This window comes from Medicago sativa, chromosome 3 (assembly GCF_051527215.1).
Source record: "Medicago sativa cultivar Bolivia chromosome 3, Bolivia_mono, whole genome shotgun sequence".
Lineage (NCBI taxonomy): Eukaryota > Viridiplantae > Streptophyta > Magnoliopsida > Fabales > Fabaceae > Medicago > Medicago sativa.
This window is the reverse complement of record NC_140751.1, coordinates 3,881,718-3,897,754: the sequence shown is the minus strand read 5'-3', so window position 1 is coordinate 3,897,754 and position 16,037 is coordinate 3,881,718. Positions and strand designations below refer to the sequence as shown.

The window sequence follows — 16,037 nt, the reverse complement described above, 5'->3', positions numbered from 1 at the left end:
ACTACTACATTTATTGTATTATTACATGTTGGTACCATAATTTGTTAAGCATCATTCCACATTTGACCTCAATTCAGAAAACTGAACTTGTTGGCTAGAAAATTTAGCATCATTGTATTCCTTTTTGTCAATATGTAACTCTTCCAACTTAGTTAAGACTGCAACATTGTTAGCTTCATTGTAAGGATGGTCATTAGTAATAGTATCATTCGAGGACTCATCCACTTCATTATCCTAATTTACATTGTCTTGATCATTATTACTAGCCTCAATCATCTATTTCTTCATTAGTATCCACCTCATCATTGTTCTCTTCTCATCCTTAGAATTTAGGACAGCATCATACACACATTTGCCACTTTCCTTCACAAGATACCATTTTTTTCAGTTTATAAATAACACTTCATTTTGGTAGCAACTCCCTTGTAGAATTCGTTTTTCAAATCGATTAAGAATAACTATAATCATATAACAAAACCTGCAGTAGGAAAATGAAGTTAATTTTCTTAGACATCATAGTACTAATAATGTGTCCATGCCAATTTGCTTTGATCTTGTTCAAAATCAACCACATTATTGGTAAGCCAGGCTTATCAATCTTAGTGGAATTATCGCGTAGTGTCTCAAAATCCTTATCACAATCTAATGAACTAACCGTGGTTCCAACTTAATGGTAGAACAAAAACCTTACCATTAGGGACATTACGTATGGTGTTCACATATTGGGAATACCCTGGAAATACAACATAGTTAAATATTTTCAGAGTTTTGTCATTCATTATGGTTTTGTACAACTTAAGAGATTAGTTTTCATAATATTTTTTTGGCGGGTTAATAGGCTTTTACCCCCCTGTAATATAGGTGACTTTTGATTTTGCCCCCTAGGAAATTTTTTTTTTAGATTCCGTCCTCGTAAAATGAAGATTCTTTGGTTTTGCCCCCTGACCCCAATGAGTCAGCAGAATCTCCTACGTGGCACGTGACGTCAGCAGATTCTGCTGACGTGGCGCGCTGACTGTATAATTATTTTTATTTTTTATTTTTTTTATTGGAGTACACGTGGCATTTTTGTTTTTTTTTAAAAAAAAAATTAAAAAATTCAAGAAAATTGAAAAATTAATTAAAAAAAGTAAAAAAATTCTGGAAAAATTAAAAATTAATAAAAAAATTGAAAAAAATATTAAAAAATTGTGGAAAATCAAAAAATTAATTAAAAAAATCTGGAAAAATGAAAAATTAATAAAAAATTGAAAAAAATATTAAAAAATTCTTGAAAATTGAAAAATTAATAAAAATGAAAAAAATTGAAAAAAACGGAAAAAATTAAAAAAAATCTGGAAAAATTAATAAAAATAAAATAATCTAATAAAATGAAAAATAATGAAAAAATTCTGAAAAAAATAAAAAAGATTAAAAAATTCTAAAAAAATAAAATTTCTAAATTTTCTAAAAAAATTAAAATTCTGGAAAAATAAATTTTCAAAATTTTAAATTTTAATGAAATTTTGGAAAATAAAAATTCTGGAAATTCTCGAAAATACAAAATTTTGGAAAATAAATTTTAATGAAATTTTAAATTTTCGAAAATAAAAATGAAATTCTGGAAAAATGAGCTTAGGTTTTTTGTGTATTTTTCGAAATTTCGAAATTTTTATTAGTATTTTTTCCGAGAATTTTTGTGTATTTATAAACCGGGAACTTTTGTGTATTTATAAACCGAGAATAAGGGAAAAAATACACTGAAAAAACCTAAGCTCGAGATATATACTAATCAAAATTTCGAAAAATACGAATGAAAATTTCAAAAATTTCATTTTTTTAAAAATGATTAATCTTTTTAACTTTTTTTAAAATTTCAAATTTTTTTTAAATATTTTCCAGAATTTTTTCATTATTTTTCATTTTATTAGATTATTTTATTTTTTAATCATTTTTTATTTTTATTAATTTTTTCAGATTTTTTTTATTTTTATTAATTTTTCCAAAAGTTTTTAATTTTTTCCGTTTTTTTCAATTTTTTCATTTTTAATAATTTTTCAATTTTCCAGAATTTTTTAATATTTTTCATTAATTTTTCATTTTTCCAGATTTTTTTAAATATTTTTTTCAATTTTTTTATTAATTTTTAATTTTTCCAGAATTTTTAAATATTTTTTTTAATATTTTTCATTAATTTTTCATTTTTCCAGATTTTTTCAATTTTTTTTATTAATTTTTAATTTTTCCAGAATTTTTTAATTTTTTTTTTAAAAAAAAAAACAAAAATGCCACGTGTACCGCAATAAAAAAATAAAAAATAAAAATAATTATACAGTCAGCGCGCCACGTCAGCAGAATCTGCTGACGTAGCGTGCCACGTAAGAGATTCTGCTGACTCATTGGGGTCAGGGGGCAAAACCAAAGAATCTTCATTTTACGAGGACGGAATCTAAAAAAAAAATTTCCTAGGGGGCAAAACCAAAAGTCACCTATATTACAGGGGGTAAAAGCCTATTAACCCTTTTTTGGCTTAAACGTATTTTTGGCCTCTAACTTTGCATTAGTTGCGATTTTGACCCCCTATTTAAAAACACCACATTTCAGCCCCCTAAATTTCTCCCCTTTTGCAACTTTCAATTTTGATCTTTCAAAATCCAACTATTCAAGATGGTAGAAGATCATGAAATAAGTCTGAAGTCATATTCTTTGATCTATAAATCTGAAACTTGCTCAACAAAACACTCACTTGTTTTTAATGTCTTGAATGGTTGATTTTGAATGATCAAAATTGAAAGTTGCAAAAGGAAGGAACTTAGGGGACTGAAATGTAATTTTTTTAATTGGGGGTTCAAAATCGCAACTAATGCAAAGTTAAAGGGTCAAAAGTGTATTTAAACTTACTTTTTTTAGTGTACAATCATAACACTTTTTATATGTATGCAATAACTATATATGTCACTTATTTTGGGAAATATACATCAATGTGTTCCATAAGTGTAGCTCAGTTGGTAGCTACCAGAGATAATTTATGCAGAGGTTGGATTCGAACCCCGGATTCCCCGTTTCTCTACGCATAGCTTCTGTTTTGTTTCTTGGCAAACCATTCACTTAGTTGTTGTTATTGTATGGCGATGGGTAACGTTGAGGATGACCCTACCGCCACTCGGAGGCAACCATTGATCGCCGGAACCCTAACATTCCCACCACCGCCGGAGCTTCCAACTCTTCCTTTTGATGTCTTGCCTGAGATTCTTTGTAGGCTTCCGGTGAAATTACTCGTACAGCTTCGATGCCTATGTAAGTTCTTTAACTCTTTAATTTCTGATCCCAAATTCGCAAAGAAACATCTTCAATTGTCAACAAAGCGCCACCGCCTCATGTTATCATATCGCAACAACTCACGTGAATGGGTTCGGTATGATTCCTTAATCCTTTCAGTTTTTTTTACTTCTACTATTGTTACACAAACACAACTACACATTCCTGGACATGACTTCGTGGATGTGTTGTGCTCTTGCGATGGCATGTTTTGTGGTCAGCTCCATAAGGGTTCTTATGGTTTGTGGAACCCTTCGATTATAAAGTTTAAATTATTGCCTCCTTTGGAAAGTGACAAATACTGGACATCAATAAGCTTTGGATATGATCATTTCATTGATAATTATAAGGTCATTGTTGTTTCTTTCATAAATAAAGTTTCTTATTTTTTGTGGAACCCTTCCATTCAAAAATTTAAGTTATTGCCTCCTTTGGAAAGTGTCAAATACTGGACATCAATAAGCTTTGGATATGATCACTTCATTGATAATTATAAGGTTGTTGCTGTTTCTTTCAAAAATGATGTTTTTGTTAATACTTTGGGGACTGATTTTTGGAGAAGAATAGAGTGTATCCCATATTATTACTGCATCCTTCGATCTGGAATATTTGTGAGTGGCACTGTTAATTGGATGGCATGCGATCTTTTTTATTTTCATTTTATTATTTCTCTTGATTTAGAAAAGGAGTCATATCAACAATTTTTTCTACCTTATTCTGAGAACGAGAATGATTCGTGGAGTTGGAACTTGAGTGTGCTAATGCTGAGGGATTGCTTGTGTGTCTATGAAACTAGTGACATGTTTTTGAATGTTTGGATTATGAAGGAGTATGGAAATCAAGAGTCTTGGACTAAGTTGTATAGTGTTCCCAAAATGCAAGATCAGGGTCTCAAACCCTGTACTGTTTCATATATTTCGGAGGATGACCAACTGCTGGTGGGGTTTGTTGATATGCGAACTGACAATAGGAAGTTGGTTGTTTATGATTCCAAGACTGGTACTTTTAACATTCCTGAGTTTCAAAACAACTATAAACAAATATACCAAAATGTCTACATTGAGAGTTTGATATCACCTTAAGCACGGATTCAACTGCAATATATATATGGTTAGTTTTTTGTTTGTTTTATTTATTTTATGCTGGCTATGATTTTTAGTGACTTGTTGGATTATTGTTAATCAATAGTTGATAGAATCTATAGGGTAGAAAATGACTTTCATTTTCAACAGTTTGGTTAATTTGAGTTGCTGATTTTCTCACATATTGCATTACATTTTAAATAGTTAGTTCACAATCAAATATTGCATTAAATGGTTTGTCATTCGATTTTCTAAGATTTGTGTTATGATTTAGATGTCATAATGTTAAAAAGGTTTGCGAAATCAGTTCAGTTGGAAAACAGTTCTGTAATTCTGTACTCAAATCTGTTTACAGTTTTGAACTGTTTTTCAACCAGCTCAGTTTGAAATCACAATTTTGTTCTCGAATTTTAAACCTCGTCGGTTAAAAAACACAAAACATGGTGCATTAAATCACAAAATCAGACCGAATCAGGTTGATTCTCAACTACTTTGATTTGTCTGAATTGCAAACCAGTTTGGTTTGATTCAGTTTGGTTTTCCACGCGGAATTGAACCAAGATCACACCTATAGTTTGGTCAACTATATTATCCAAGCAGTGTCACCACTGCCAACAGTTACTGAGTAAACTTTTCATGTATTTTTTCCTTCCCAAACTTTTAGTTTACTAATGTAAAGTTCTATGCACATTCGCCTTTCCCTGAAGATAAGTCTAATATATGCACTTTCATGAGTAGCTAATCTAGTTGACAGTTCTCATTACATTAGATCTTATTCTATGATCTATGGGTTGCATTTATCATATGGGGAATCTTTACTGATTACCCTTTTCTTTTTCTTGGTCGTGATGATAGTTGTGAAATTATAGGTTGTTCTTAATATCTAGGTACTTTCTTTCCTCTTTTTGAAAGACATAAAACTAGTTAGTTATCTAGAGATTGAGAGAGTTATCTTGAAAACTTCAGTTTTTCCATGACAGTTTGGGATAACATGGTCATTGTGTTTGTTTTATTTCCTTAATTGACTTAATTACTTTATACATTTGTCTGGTACGATAGTGTCGATTACTGCAAATTAATAATTAAATGATTAATGTATATATGGCTCATAGTACAACCAAGTTGCATCTCTACTTAGGTTAATACGAGTTTTGTTGGGTTTAATTATTGAACGAGACCCATAGATGGGACTAGAAGATTCAATTATTGAACGAGACCCATAACATGGGACTAGAAGATTCATTTTCTTAGATTTTAAAATCCTTTTTTTTCTCATTGTTTTGAAAGGTTTTCTTTCAATATTAAGTAACCTTTCTAGCAATGCTAGTTTAGTATTGCTCTATGAAGCACAGACACTCCTTGGATTAGGCGTGTCGCGGTGTCGGACACGTGTCGCGTCCGACACCGACACGACACCGACACTTGTAATTACATTGGATTTTGTGATTTTTTCAAAATATTAGCTGTGTCGGCGTGTCAGTGTCCGTGTCGTGTCCGGTGTTCGTGTCCGTATCCGTGCTTCATAGGTATTGCTAGATGATTTGACTCTCTTGCCTCTGTTGGTTAACTTAACTTGAACTTGTTTCATTCCATATCATGCTAGTTTTTGGCTCACTTATAGAAACAATTTCTTAAAAGCATCTTCACTATGGAATTGGCTTACTCTTGTGCTCTCTAATATATAGTTCCCACCTCTGCAATTCTGATTAAAGCATATCCCCCTTCTCTCCTATGGATATGAAACTCATAGGCTGCTATGTCATGCTCTGAAACCTGTATCAATTCATTTCTCTAGACCCTTCAGTTTTAAGGTCATCACATTCTGTTTTTGTGAGCAACATAAAGTTTCCTTCCTTGAAGAAATCAGCATCTTTCTGCGAAAAGAAAGTATTAAAAAAATATTTAAGAATGAGAAACAACAATTCAACAGTTTTTAAGATTTTGAAGCCTAAGGTCTACATCAGTGACAACTCAAAATTAGTTTTGATGTTTCAGTTTCCACTTAGGATACAAAAGGTAACTAGTTTTAAAAAATTCAAACATGTTTGCAACCAACTAACTATGTTTAGATGACTCAGTGGCCAACCAACCTCCAGATCAATTTTTGGCTTACTGTAGAGTCTCCAAATCCTTTTCTATGTCCAATTTTGGAGCCATATTTTAACATGAATCACCAAAGTTATTTATTGTTTTCTGTCCCCACACTGCATTTGTTTTCTTAATGTTATCATCATTGTCCTCTTTCCTCCATATGGTTCCTCTCTTCTCTCTGCATTTAACGAGTCGCTCTGTTACCATCATTGTCCTCTCTCGTCCATATGATTCCTCTCTTCTCTCTTCATGTACAAATATTCCCTTCTTGTTCTATGCATCAACTTTCACTTAGATACTTCACCAAATCCAAAAGGAGCTTTAGTGAAGGCTTAAAAAACCTCTGTGGACCTCGGCATCGGAGACTAGACAACGGCTCACTACTCACTAATAATCCTACTTGACTCTAAATCATGTATGTAAACTTGTCTCACTGAGAGAATCACGTAGATCTTATGTTCTTTTAAATTCACCACTTGTTTTTTGTGGATTCAAGTTACTTGACTCTTATCAATTAGGATACTTTGGTGCTCTAATTAAATTTCAATCACACTATATACTGCAGTAGTCACTATATCTATGTATAAGATAAATAGGCCACAATTTCAGCTAATGTTGAAAACTTAATTTTGTCTTCAATTGCTGAAAATCATCGGAGTAAAAAATCATTATTCAGCTCAAAAAAAACAAAAAGAGCAAAAGTTAAAACTTTAAACAAGAAAATCAAAAGTCAAAAACTAATGTATGATTTCTCTACTGTTAGAGTAGCAACTCGGTACAAAAGGCTAATCAAACGATAAATACAAACAAGGAATACACAATGCTGAATAGCGAAATTCGGCCAATTGTACCTACGTCTATGACTAGATGACAGTTTGGGATTAATATGGTCATTCTATGTGTCTGTTATTAGCTTAATTGACCTAATTGCTTTATACACTAATCTAGTATAATAGTGTGATTAGTGCAAAATAATTATTAAATCACTAATGAGTTTGGTTGGATTTAATTATGGATAGAGACCCACAAGATAGGAATAGAAGATTCATTTTCTTAGATTGTAGAATCGTTTTTTGTCATTGTTATTACAAGATTTTATTTCAATCTTAACTTTTAGCAATACTAGTTTAGTTTTTGGCTTACTGTTAGAAACACCTTTACTATGGAATTGGCTCACTCTTGTGCTCCCTCATATATAGTTCTCACCTTTGCAATTCCCATTAAAGCATGTCCCTCTTCTCTTGTGTGTGTGTATGTATATATATATATATATGAAACTCATCATTGGTTGCTATATTGTACTCTAAAACCCGTAGCAATTCATTTCTCTAGACCCTGCAGTTTTAAGGTCACCGCACTTTGTTTCTATGAGAAAGAGGTTCTTACACACTTTCTCTTTTGATAATCATATACTTAACATTTATGTAAATGATTGTTCTTAGCTTTATGAAACTTAAGTGAAATATTAATGCAATTCTATCCCTCATTTTTTATTCCTCCAGTTTTAAGAATAAGAAGGAATGCTGCATATGTTTGAGTATTTTATTGATACGGAAAAGATAGGGTTATTAAGAAAATGCCAACATGTTTATCATTATGTGTACTTGGATATGTGGCTTAGTTCTCATTCTCATTACCCTTGTTGTAGAGCTTCCCTCCATACGTGTTAGTCATCAATTTTATTCTTTGTAACTTTTTTGTTGTTACAACTTGTTAGTGCTGAATTAATCATATAGTACATTCAGTTTTCAATTAAGGGTTACCATTACAATTAAGTTGATTTTAAATGCACCTTAAACCTCAAAATAACCCTTATAAACTTGTAACATTATCGTTGAAATTTCTCTTTTTCAGGTTGGTTGTGTCTGTTCGTTTCAATAGAAGGGTTATTGACTGTCTGAATTGCTCGAGTTCATTTTGTGGTCTGGAAGTTTGCTGAAGATGGTTGTGGGACTTCATAAGTTCTGTTTGATTATTTCTTATGGAGTTAAACTAGATGAGGTGTAAAAACATGTATGTTCTGAATGGATAATTTATTATTGTATGTTGTATGTCCTGAATGGATACTATAAATTTGTTTCTACTTTATTATTGTATGTTGTATGTCATGATGGAACATGATAGGTTGTGATTGTGAAGCCTTATGCATTTGGATGTTGTATTTTTCTTGCAAAAACATACTGAGAGCCCCTATGATTTAGATTATTAATATTTTTTTTTGTATATTTTAGCTAGGTTATTGTGTAAGTTTTTGGAAAAGTTATTTGTTAAAAATTAATTTTATGCAGAAAATGAAAAGCTATTTTGATTAGCTTTGAATAAAAAAAATTATAAGAGAGAGGGGGAGGGGAATTAATTTTATGCAGAAAATGAAAAGCTATTTTGATTAGCTTTGAATAAAAAAAATTATAAGAGAGAGGGGGAGGGGGAAAGTGAGAGAGTATCTTAAAAGATTTCTAAAAAAATAATTTCTACTCCCTAAAAAAAAAATTAAAATTCTATAATTTTTATTTCAAAATAATTTTGAAAAAACGCTTAGACACAAATAATAAAACAAAAATATTTTTAAAACGTGCCTTTTTGTTTGAAAAAAACGTGTCCTTAATAATACACAATTGGTCCTATTTATTCTTTGAAAACTTGATTAATTAAGCTTATCGGAATAATTTTGTTTGATATTGTAAATCAAAATTAGTTTAATAAGTTCCGTTCAAAAACTCGATTTCTAGGTCCAAAGCTGATTTCAAATTTAAAAAATTGGGTTGTAAAACTAGATTTGTTAAATGGGTAATCAATGTATGAGCATTCCCAGTTATTTATAAGGATACTTGTAACCATCTTTATTAATTTATTTATAGGTTTAAATTAAAGAATAATTAATTAATTTATAAGTTCAAATTAAATATTAATTGTTAATTTAAATAAAAAAAAATAGGTCAAATGTCACGTTTGGTCCTTTTAGTTTGACAAAATTATCAAGTTAGTCCTTTAAGTTTCGAAAGTTTCAATTAGGTCCTTTTAATTTGTAGAATTCCCAAGTTAAACTTTTAAGTTTCAAATAGGTCCTTTTAGTTCATAAATTATTTCACCGTTACCCATGCTGTCAGTTAATAATTAACTGATGTTGATGTAGCCGTTAAGTTGTGACTTGGATTTTAAAAGCTCAAAGGTGTCAAAACGTTACGTTTAATCGTCACAAATGATAATTTTAGCACTATAAATGTCATTTGATAGTGCTAGAAAGGCATTTGTTGCTGTAATTAGTTGTCTTTCTAGCACTATAAATTATCATTTGTGACCATTAAACGTAGCGTTTTGACACCCTCGAACTTTTAAAAGGCAGCGTTTTGATCAAAGTCAACAACTTAACGGCTAAATCAAAATCAATTAAACAGAGACTGACAGCAGGGTAACGATGAAATAGTTTATCAACTAAAAGGACTTATTTGAAACTTTTGAAATTTAAAGGACTAACTTAGGAATTCTGTTAAACTAAATGTACCTAATTGAAACTTTCGAAACTTAAAGGACTAACTTGAGAATTCTGTCAAACTAAAAAGACCAAAAATGGTATTTGGCCTAAAAAATAGTAAACTTATTAAGTTAATGATATTTTAGTGTCCTAAAGGAACTCACTTAAAAGATGATACATGAACATTAAAAAAAAGGGAAAATTATACACCTCCCCTAAGGTATGTCAAAATGCCACTAACACCCCCTCTTGTTTTAAAACTTACACCAACCTCCCTTAAGTTCTCTTATAATATACAAACACCTCCCTTTTCTATTAACACCGTTAACTTTCCGTTAATTTTATTTTTTTAGGGAATTTTCCGGCAAAGAAAAGGCCCCTTCATTAGGGAATTACTTTTTCCACCCTATGTCTTTCCTCGCGCGCCCTATTTTTTTCCAATTTTACCCCTGGTCCGGATTTCATATTCCGGAATGAATTGTTTGTATTTTTCAGATGATTCCGGATTATAAAATCCAAAATAGTATTTTAGCAGAACTTTTGCAATTTTAAGCTCTACAATTCGTAAAATAAAATGCGAATAAAATAAAAAACATAAATAAAAAGACACAAACATAAAAACAACTCATTTTATTAATATATGAACAATACATTACAATAATTTTCAAGCTTTTTAAGCTTATTACATAAGATCCTAAATCTATTTCTAATCTCCAAAGAGCCTAATTCTAATCTCCTAAGTGCCAAACCACTGGTATGTGATGGGACATACCAGTAGTTTGCCTATTGGAGGAAAACCGGAGGAGGAGGGAAGAGGAGGGCGGGAAGAAGAAACAAATGCCCCTGAGGGAGGTGGGGGGTGCTCAGACTTACGCCTAGGCAGGCGAAGCTAATAACCACACTGACCCACATGACCCTCAGATGAACCGCCCTTCGTTGCAGCGCGGTTCCATCCTCATTGACCGTTCATACAAACCCTGAAAGTTTTCAACGAGGCCCTTATCTATGAAAGGCCAACGATGGAAAACCATGGTTGTAGAAGGAAGAAGAGGAGGAGAGGGATGGTGTGAGAAATGGTGGGGTTTGGAAGGGTATTTATAGGGAGGGGTGGGTGAAAAATGGTTGAGAAGCCATAAATGCAGTCAAAAAAACGTGGTAAAACACGTTTTTTTGACTTGACCACTGTCAAAAATGTGTGGAAAGCGACTCTAAAACTCTTATTGATATGGTTACTGGTATGTCAAAATTATACACCTCCCCTAAGGTATGTCAAAATGCCACTAACACCCCCTCTTGTTTTAAAACTTACACCAACCTCCCTTAAGTTCTCTTATAATATACAAACACCTCCCTTTTCTATTAACACCGTTAACTTTCCGTTAATTTTATTTTTTTAGGGAATTTTCCGGCAAAGAAAAGGCCCCTTCATTAGGGAATTACTTTTTCCACCCTATGTCTTTCCTCGCGCGCCCTATTTTTTTCCAATTTTACCCCTGGTCCGGATTTCATATTCCGGAATGAATTGTTTGTATTTTTCAGATGATTCCGGATTATAAAATCCAAAATAGTATTTTAGCAGAACTTTTGCAATTTTAAGCTCTACAATTCGTAAAATAAAATGCGAATAAAATAAAAAACATAAATAAAAAGACACAAACATAAAAACAACTCATTTTATTAATATATGAACAATACATTACAATAATTTTCAAGCTTTTTAAGCTTATTACATAAGATCCTAAATCTATTTCTAATCTCCAAAGAGCCTAATTCTAATCTCCTAAGTGCCAAACCACTGGTATGTGATGGGACATACCAGTAGTTTGCCTATTGGAGGAAAACCGGAGGAGGAGGGAAGAGGAGGGCGGGAAGAAGAAACAAATGCCCCTGAGGGAGGTGGGGGGTGCTCAGACTTACGCCTAGGCAGGCGAAGCTAATAACCACACTGACCCACATGACCCTCAGATGAACCGCCCTTCGTTGCAGCGCGGTTCCATCCTCATTGACCGTTCATACAAACCCTGAAAGTTTTCAACGAGGCCCTTATCTATGAAAGGCCAACGATGGAAAACCATGGTTGTAGAAGGAAGAAGAGGAGGAGAGGGATGGTGTGAGAAATGGTGGGGTTTGGAAGGGTATTTATAGGGAGGGGTGGGTGAAAAATGGTTGAGAAGCCATAAATGCAGTCAAAAAAACGTGGTAAAACACGTTTTTTTGACTTGACCACTGTCAAAAATGTGTGGTGCAGACCACCGGCCATGGCACTGAGGAGTTCCGGAATATAAACTCCGGAATTAACCTGTATTTTCCGGAATATATTTTCCGGATTAATGCGTTTATGGTGAACGAGGGAAAAGTTGACACTTCTTTGTAGGGCTAAGGACATTCCGGATTGTATAATCCGGAATGATTCAGCACTTTTGCCAGAGAGCCATCAATGTGGGTTTGGACGGTTACAACCACTAACACGTTTTCATTGACTGTATTAATGACCTAGGACTTTTTTAGGCTATAAATAGGCTTCCATCTTCAACAAATACCTTCATTCTTCACTCCACCTCTTTTCTTTCATTCTCTTCAAATTTTTTAAGTTTTGTAGGAGTGTTTGTGGTGTCATGGTCATTGTTGACCGTTCCTATGAACCCTGCAATTGCATTGCAGCTTGTGTGGGGTTCATATAACGGCCAACAGAGACCATTGACATCAAAGAAAGACACAAAAAATTCATATCGTTTTTGTTCGGATTTAATTTTTCGGAAATCTCTTCATCTTTTTTCTTCAATTTTCTTCAAATGTTTTTAGTTTTTTAGGGGTGTTGGTGGTGTCATGGTCATTGTTGACCGTTCATATGAACCCTGCAATTGCATTGCAGCTTGTGTGAGGTTCATATAACGGTCAACAGAGACCCTTGACATCGAAGAAAGACACAAAAAAGCGCACAAAATCTGGTCCGGATTTTATGTTCCGGAAGTAACTAACAATCTGGTTCGGAAAACATAATCCGGACCAGGGGTATTTTTGGAATTTTTACAGGGCGCACGAGAAGGCAGTAGGGTGGGAAAAGTAATGCTCCCTTCATTAATATCATCAACAAAATTTAAACATGAGTACCTGAATCAAAAAAAAAAAAAACCTCCCCAATGGAGTAAAAATTCGTTTTTGTGTCATCATTTACTTGAATTGTGTAGAGACTAGAGTTAGTTTTAGTATGTCAATTTGTTGAATTGTGAACTGAATCTTGATGTCAATTAAAAATGATTAATCATCATTTTTATCAATGACTTTCATTTGAAACGAAAATTGTGTTGATGTTTGGTTTCCGCCTGTAGAAATCTTGAATTGTTTGGTCTACAACGTGAATCCTATTCTTTCATCATCTACTAGTGTGCACTTTGTTTCTATATGAAATGGTGACAGATAATGCTGATACCAAGTTGTGTTTGATTGTGTTTTATACGGTGCTTTTAGTTTTATTAGTGGTGGATTTGGTTGATGACAACAATGGATGGTTATGAATCATAGATTCAACAATTAAGGGTTTCATTTTGCCATTTTATTCATCTTGCTAGTTGTAACACCCATACTAGACGTATCTAGAAAGTCTAGCATGTGCGTTGAATTTAGTACTGGATACATTAAAAATTTACAACATAAAAACTTCGAATGAATTTATATACAACAAAACGCGTTCGTACAATATCAATACAACATAACTTGACTAATTTAGAATAAATGCATCCTTGGATTCCATATTCTTCATGCTTCGGGTACGAACGAGCTCTTGCTGAAAATCCATTCGGCTACTAGCTTGCCATCCATCCTGTTTATCTGAAACAAATAAGGATTGGGATGAGACATAATGTCTTAGTGAGTTCCCCTAAATCCTAGGCTATAGGTAACCTCAGGGGAAACCTACGGTCACCACGTGTCTACATTACAACCTGACGGTTGATTATACGTGTGTGGGGACTTGCATACTTGACGGTCGTGCATACTAGGGCCGTCATAGTCTTACCTTAACTTGTTATAGGCTTCACTTCCTATACGTGTCATGGCGGCCGAGGGAACCTAGGACCGCATTGCCAAGAATACGCTTACGTATCGAGGCCTAATCATAACATAATCATGGCACGATTCTAAACCGGACGATTAGGGGAAACCTAAGATCATCATCGGTATAATATTCTTTACTTACTCTAATCCATGCCCTGTACTTGTCATGTAGCATCTAATGCTCTTATTCTTAAACATAAACTTGCATGGATTCACTCTTGCATAACCATGAACATAACATAATCATAATCATATCATACATAAACGTATCTAAGTTCATTCAATTATGTTAGCGTTGAACAAACAATTATTATCTTGATTCATTTTACGGATAGTCCCGGGTGGAGTAACCCCGAGATCAATCCCATACATGACCGATGTACGTACATCGGACTCCCTCGGTGTCGTGCGGGTCCCTTGCGGCTTAAACCGTTCCCCTTAGGTCGAGAACCTCCCGTATCCCCCTGGCGTGGATAACAAGAGACACGAGCACCTACGTCTTGTTACTCAGTGACATGTGGGTCCCTTACGGCTTAAATCGTTCTCATAATGAGAACCCCTTGTATCCCCCTGAGGTGGATATCAAGAGACATGTCACCTACACTTATTAGTCATGGTCTTGTCGTGCATAAGTTAAACATATACATACTTACTTGCTTATTACCTCGGACCCTTGAGTCGATCCGATTAGCGGTAAACTTATACTTGTTCATGTACATACTTAATCGTGGTGGAGTGATTAACTAATCAAACCACATCTTATCATGCTTGCTAAACACTCTTAACGTATGCGAAGAGTTTATACTTCGCGTCTTAGCATTCTAGGAGTCTTGCTAGTTCTCAACGACTATGTCGAGGCTCTAATTTTCCTCTTGCTTAATAGATAGTTTGCTACCCATTTCATGACATGATTTCTCTCGTATGCCATGCCTTACTAACATGCTTAATACTTGCCTCATATCATAAAGATCATGCTTTCATTGCTAATCATTTAGGACCTTGGTTTGAGGGGTTTACATTCGTTAAAAGACACCACAGAGAAAACTGCGTCGTGTATCCCCACGCCTGCCTGAAACGAGCAAAACAATGGGATTTCTCCCTGTCTTACTCGCCTAGGTGAGTAGATTTGCTGGGGAGGCGAGCAGCAGCTCGCAGCTGCGAGTTGGGGGCGAGCAGGACCCCCCTTTCGGAGTTCTAGATCGCCGTGGCGAGTAATAGCTCGCCGTGGCGAGTTAGGACAGTCCAGAACACTTAAAAATGGTATTTTTGACCCAAAAACCTCAAACCAAGTGTCTCTATTAGTTTTGGAACATATTTGATCATAGGAAACTTATAAAACATGCATATGGCAAGTATTAACATGTATAGCATGCATGACATAAAAAGGGGCAACTAGACTAATGCATAAACCCTAGAATTTCATGTTATTCATACTAAACATACATGGCATAATCATAATCCCAAAGGGTGGGAATTCTATCTATGGAACTCACCTAAACCAAGTTCTTGAAGCATCAACAAGCTCCAAGCTCCAACATGACAAAACCCTAGTTTGTGATCACTTGCTTCTTTTGCTTAAACCATAACCATCTTGACATTTCTTGCAATATAATACATCATGATCCTTGCTTGATCATCCTTATTCCATTCCCAATGATTTCTTCTCCAAAACCCTAATTCTTGATTACAAGATGTTCTCAAAGCTTCTATCCAAAATCAAGGTTGTTTCTTGCTCACTAATTGCTAGCAATCCATACTTGACTCACCACTTCCAAAAACTTGGTAAAGTTGCTACCTCAAAGGGAAAAAGATGATATAGGTTTCTAGAGAGGAAAGGAGAGATTCAAGCAAAACCCCAAGCTTCTCAAACTTAGGACAACATGAGAGATCAAAGCATAAAACCTTGCTAGGGAAGAAGAAGATTGAAGAAGGTTTGATGGAGAGGAAGAGAGAAAGACACGTGAGAGAGAAGAGAGAAGGAAGAGCAAAAACCAAATCCAAAACCTAGAGAGAGAAAGGAAAGAAGAGAATGAGATATTTTG

At 33.9% G+C, this 16,037-nt stretch overlaps 1 protein-coding gene across 1 annotated transcript; it reads left to right on the top strand.

The window, feature by feature from the left end:
* Window positions 1-3,033: 3,033 nt before the first annotated feature.
* Window positions 3,034-8,679, top strand: LOC146935010 (F-box/kelch-repeat protein At3g23880-like). The gene is made up of 3 exons (XM_085750241.1): window positions 3,034-3,647; window positions 3,795-4,407; window positions 8,325-8,679. The coding sequence occupies exons 1-2, from the start codon at window positions 3,105-3,107 to the stop codon at window positions 4,377-4,379; spliced, it is 1,128 nt and encodes a 375-aa protein (XP_085606367.1). The 5' UTR covers window positions 3,034-3,104; the 3' UTR covers window positions 4,380-4,407; window positions 8,325-8,679.
* The last annotated feature ends 7,358 nt before the right edge of the window (window positions 8,680-16,037 follow it).

Coding starts and splice junctions, on each gene's coding strand:
- LOC146935010 (XM_085750241.1), top strand. CDS start 3,105: ATGGCGATGGGTAACGTTGAGGATGACCCTACCGCCACTCGGAGGCAA. Junction 3,648..3,794: donor ATTTCATTGATAATTATAAG/GTCATTGTTGTT, acceptor GATAATTATAAG/GTTGTTGCTGTTTCTTTCAA.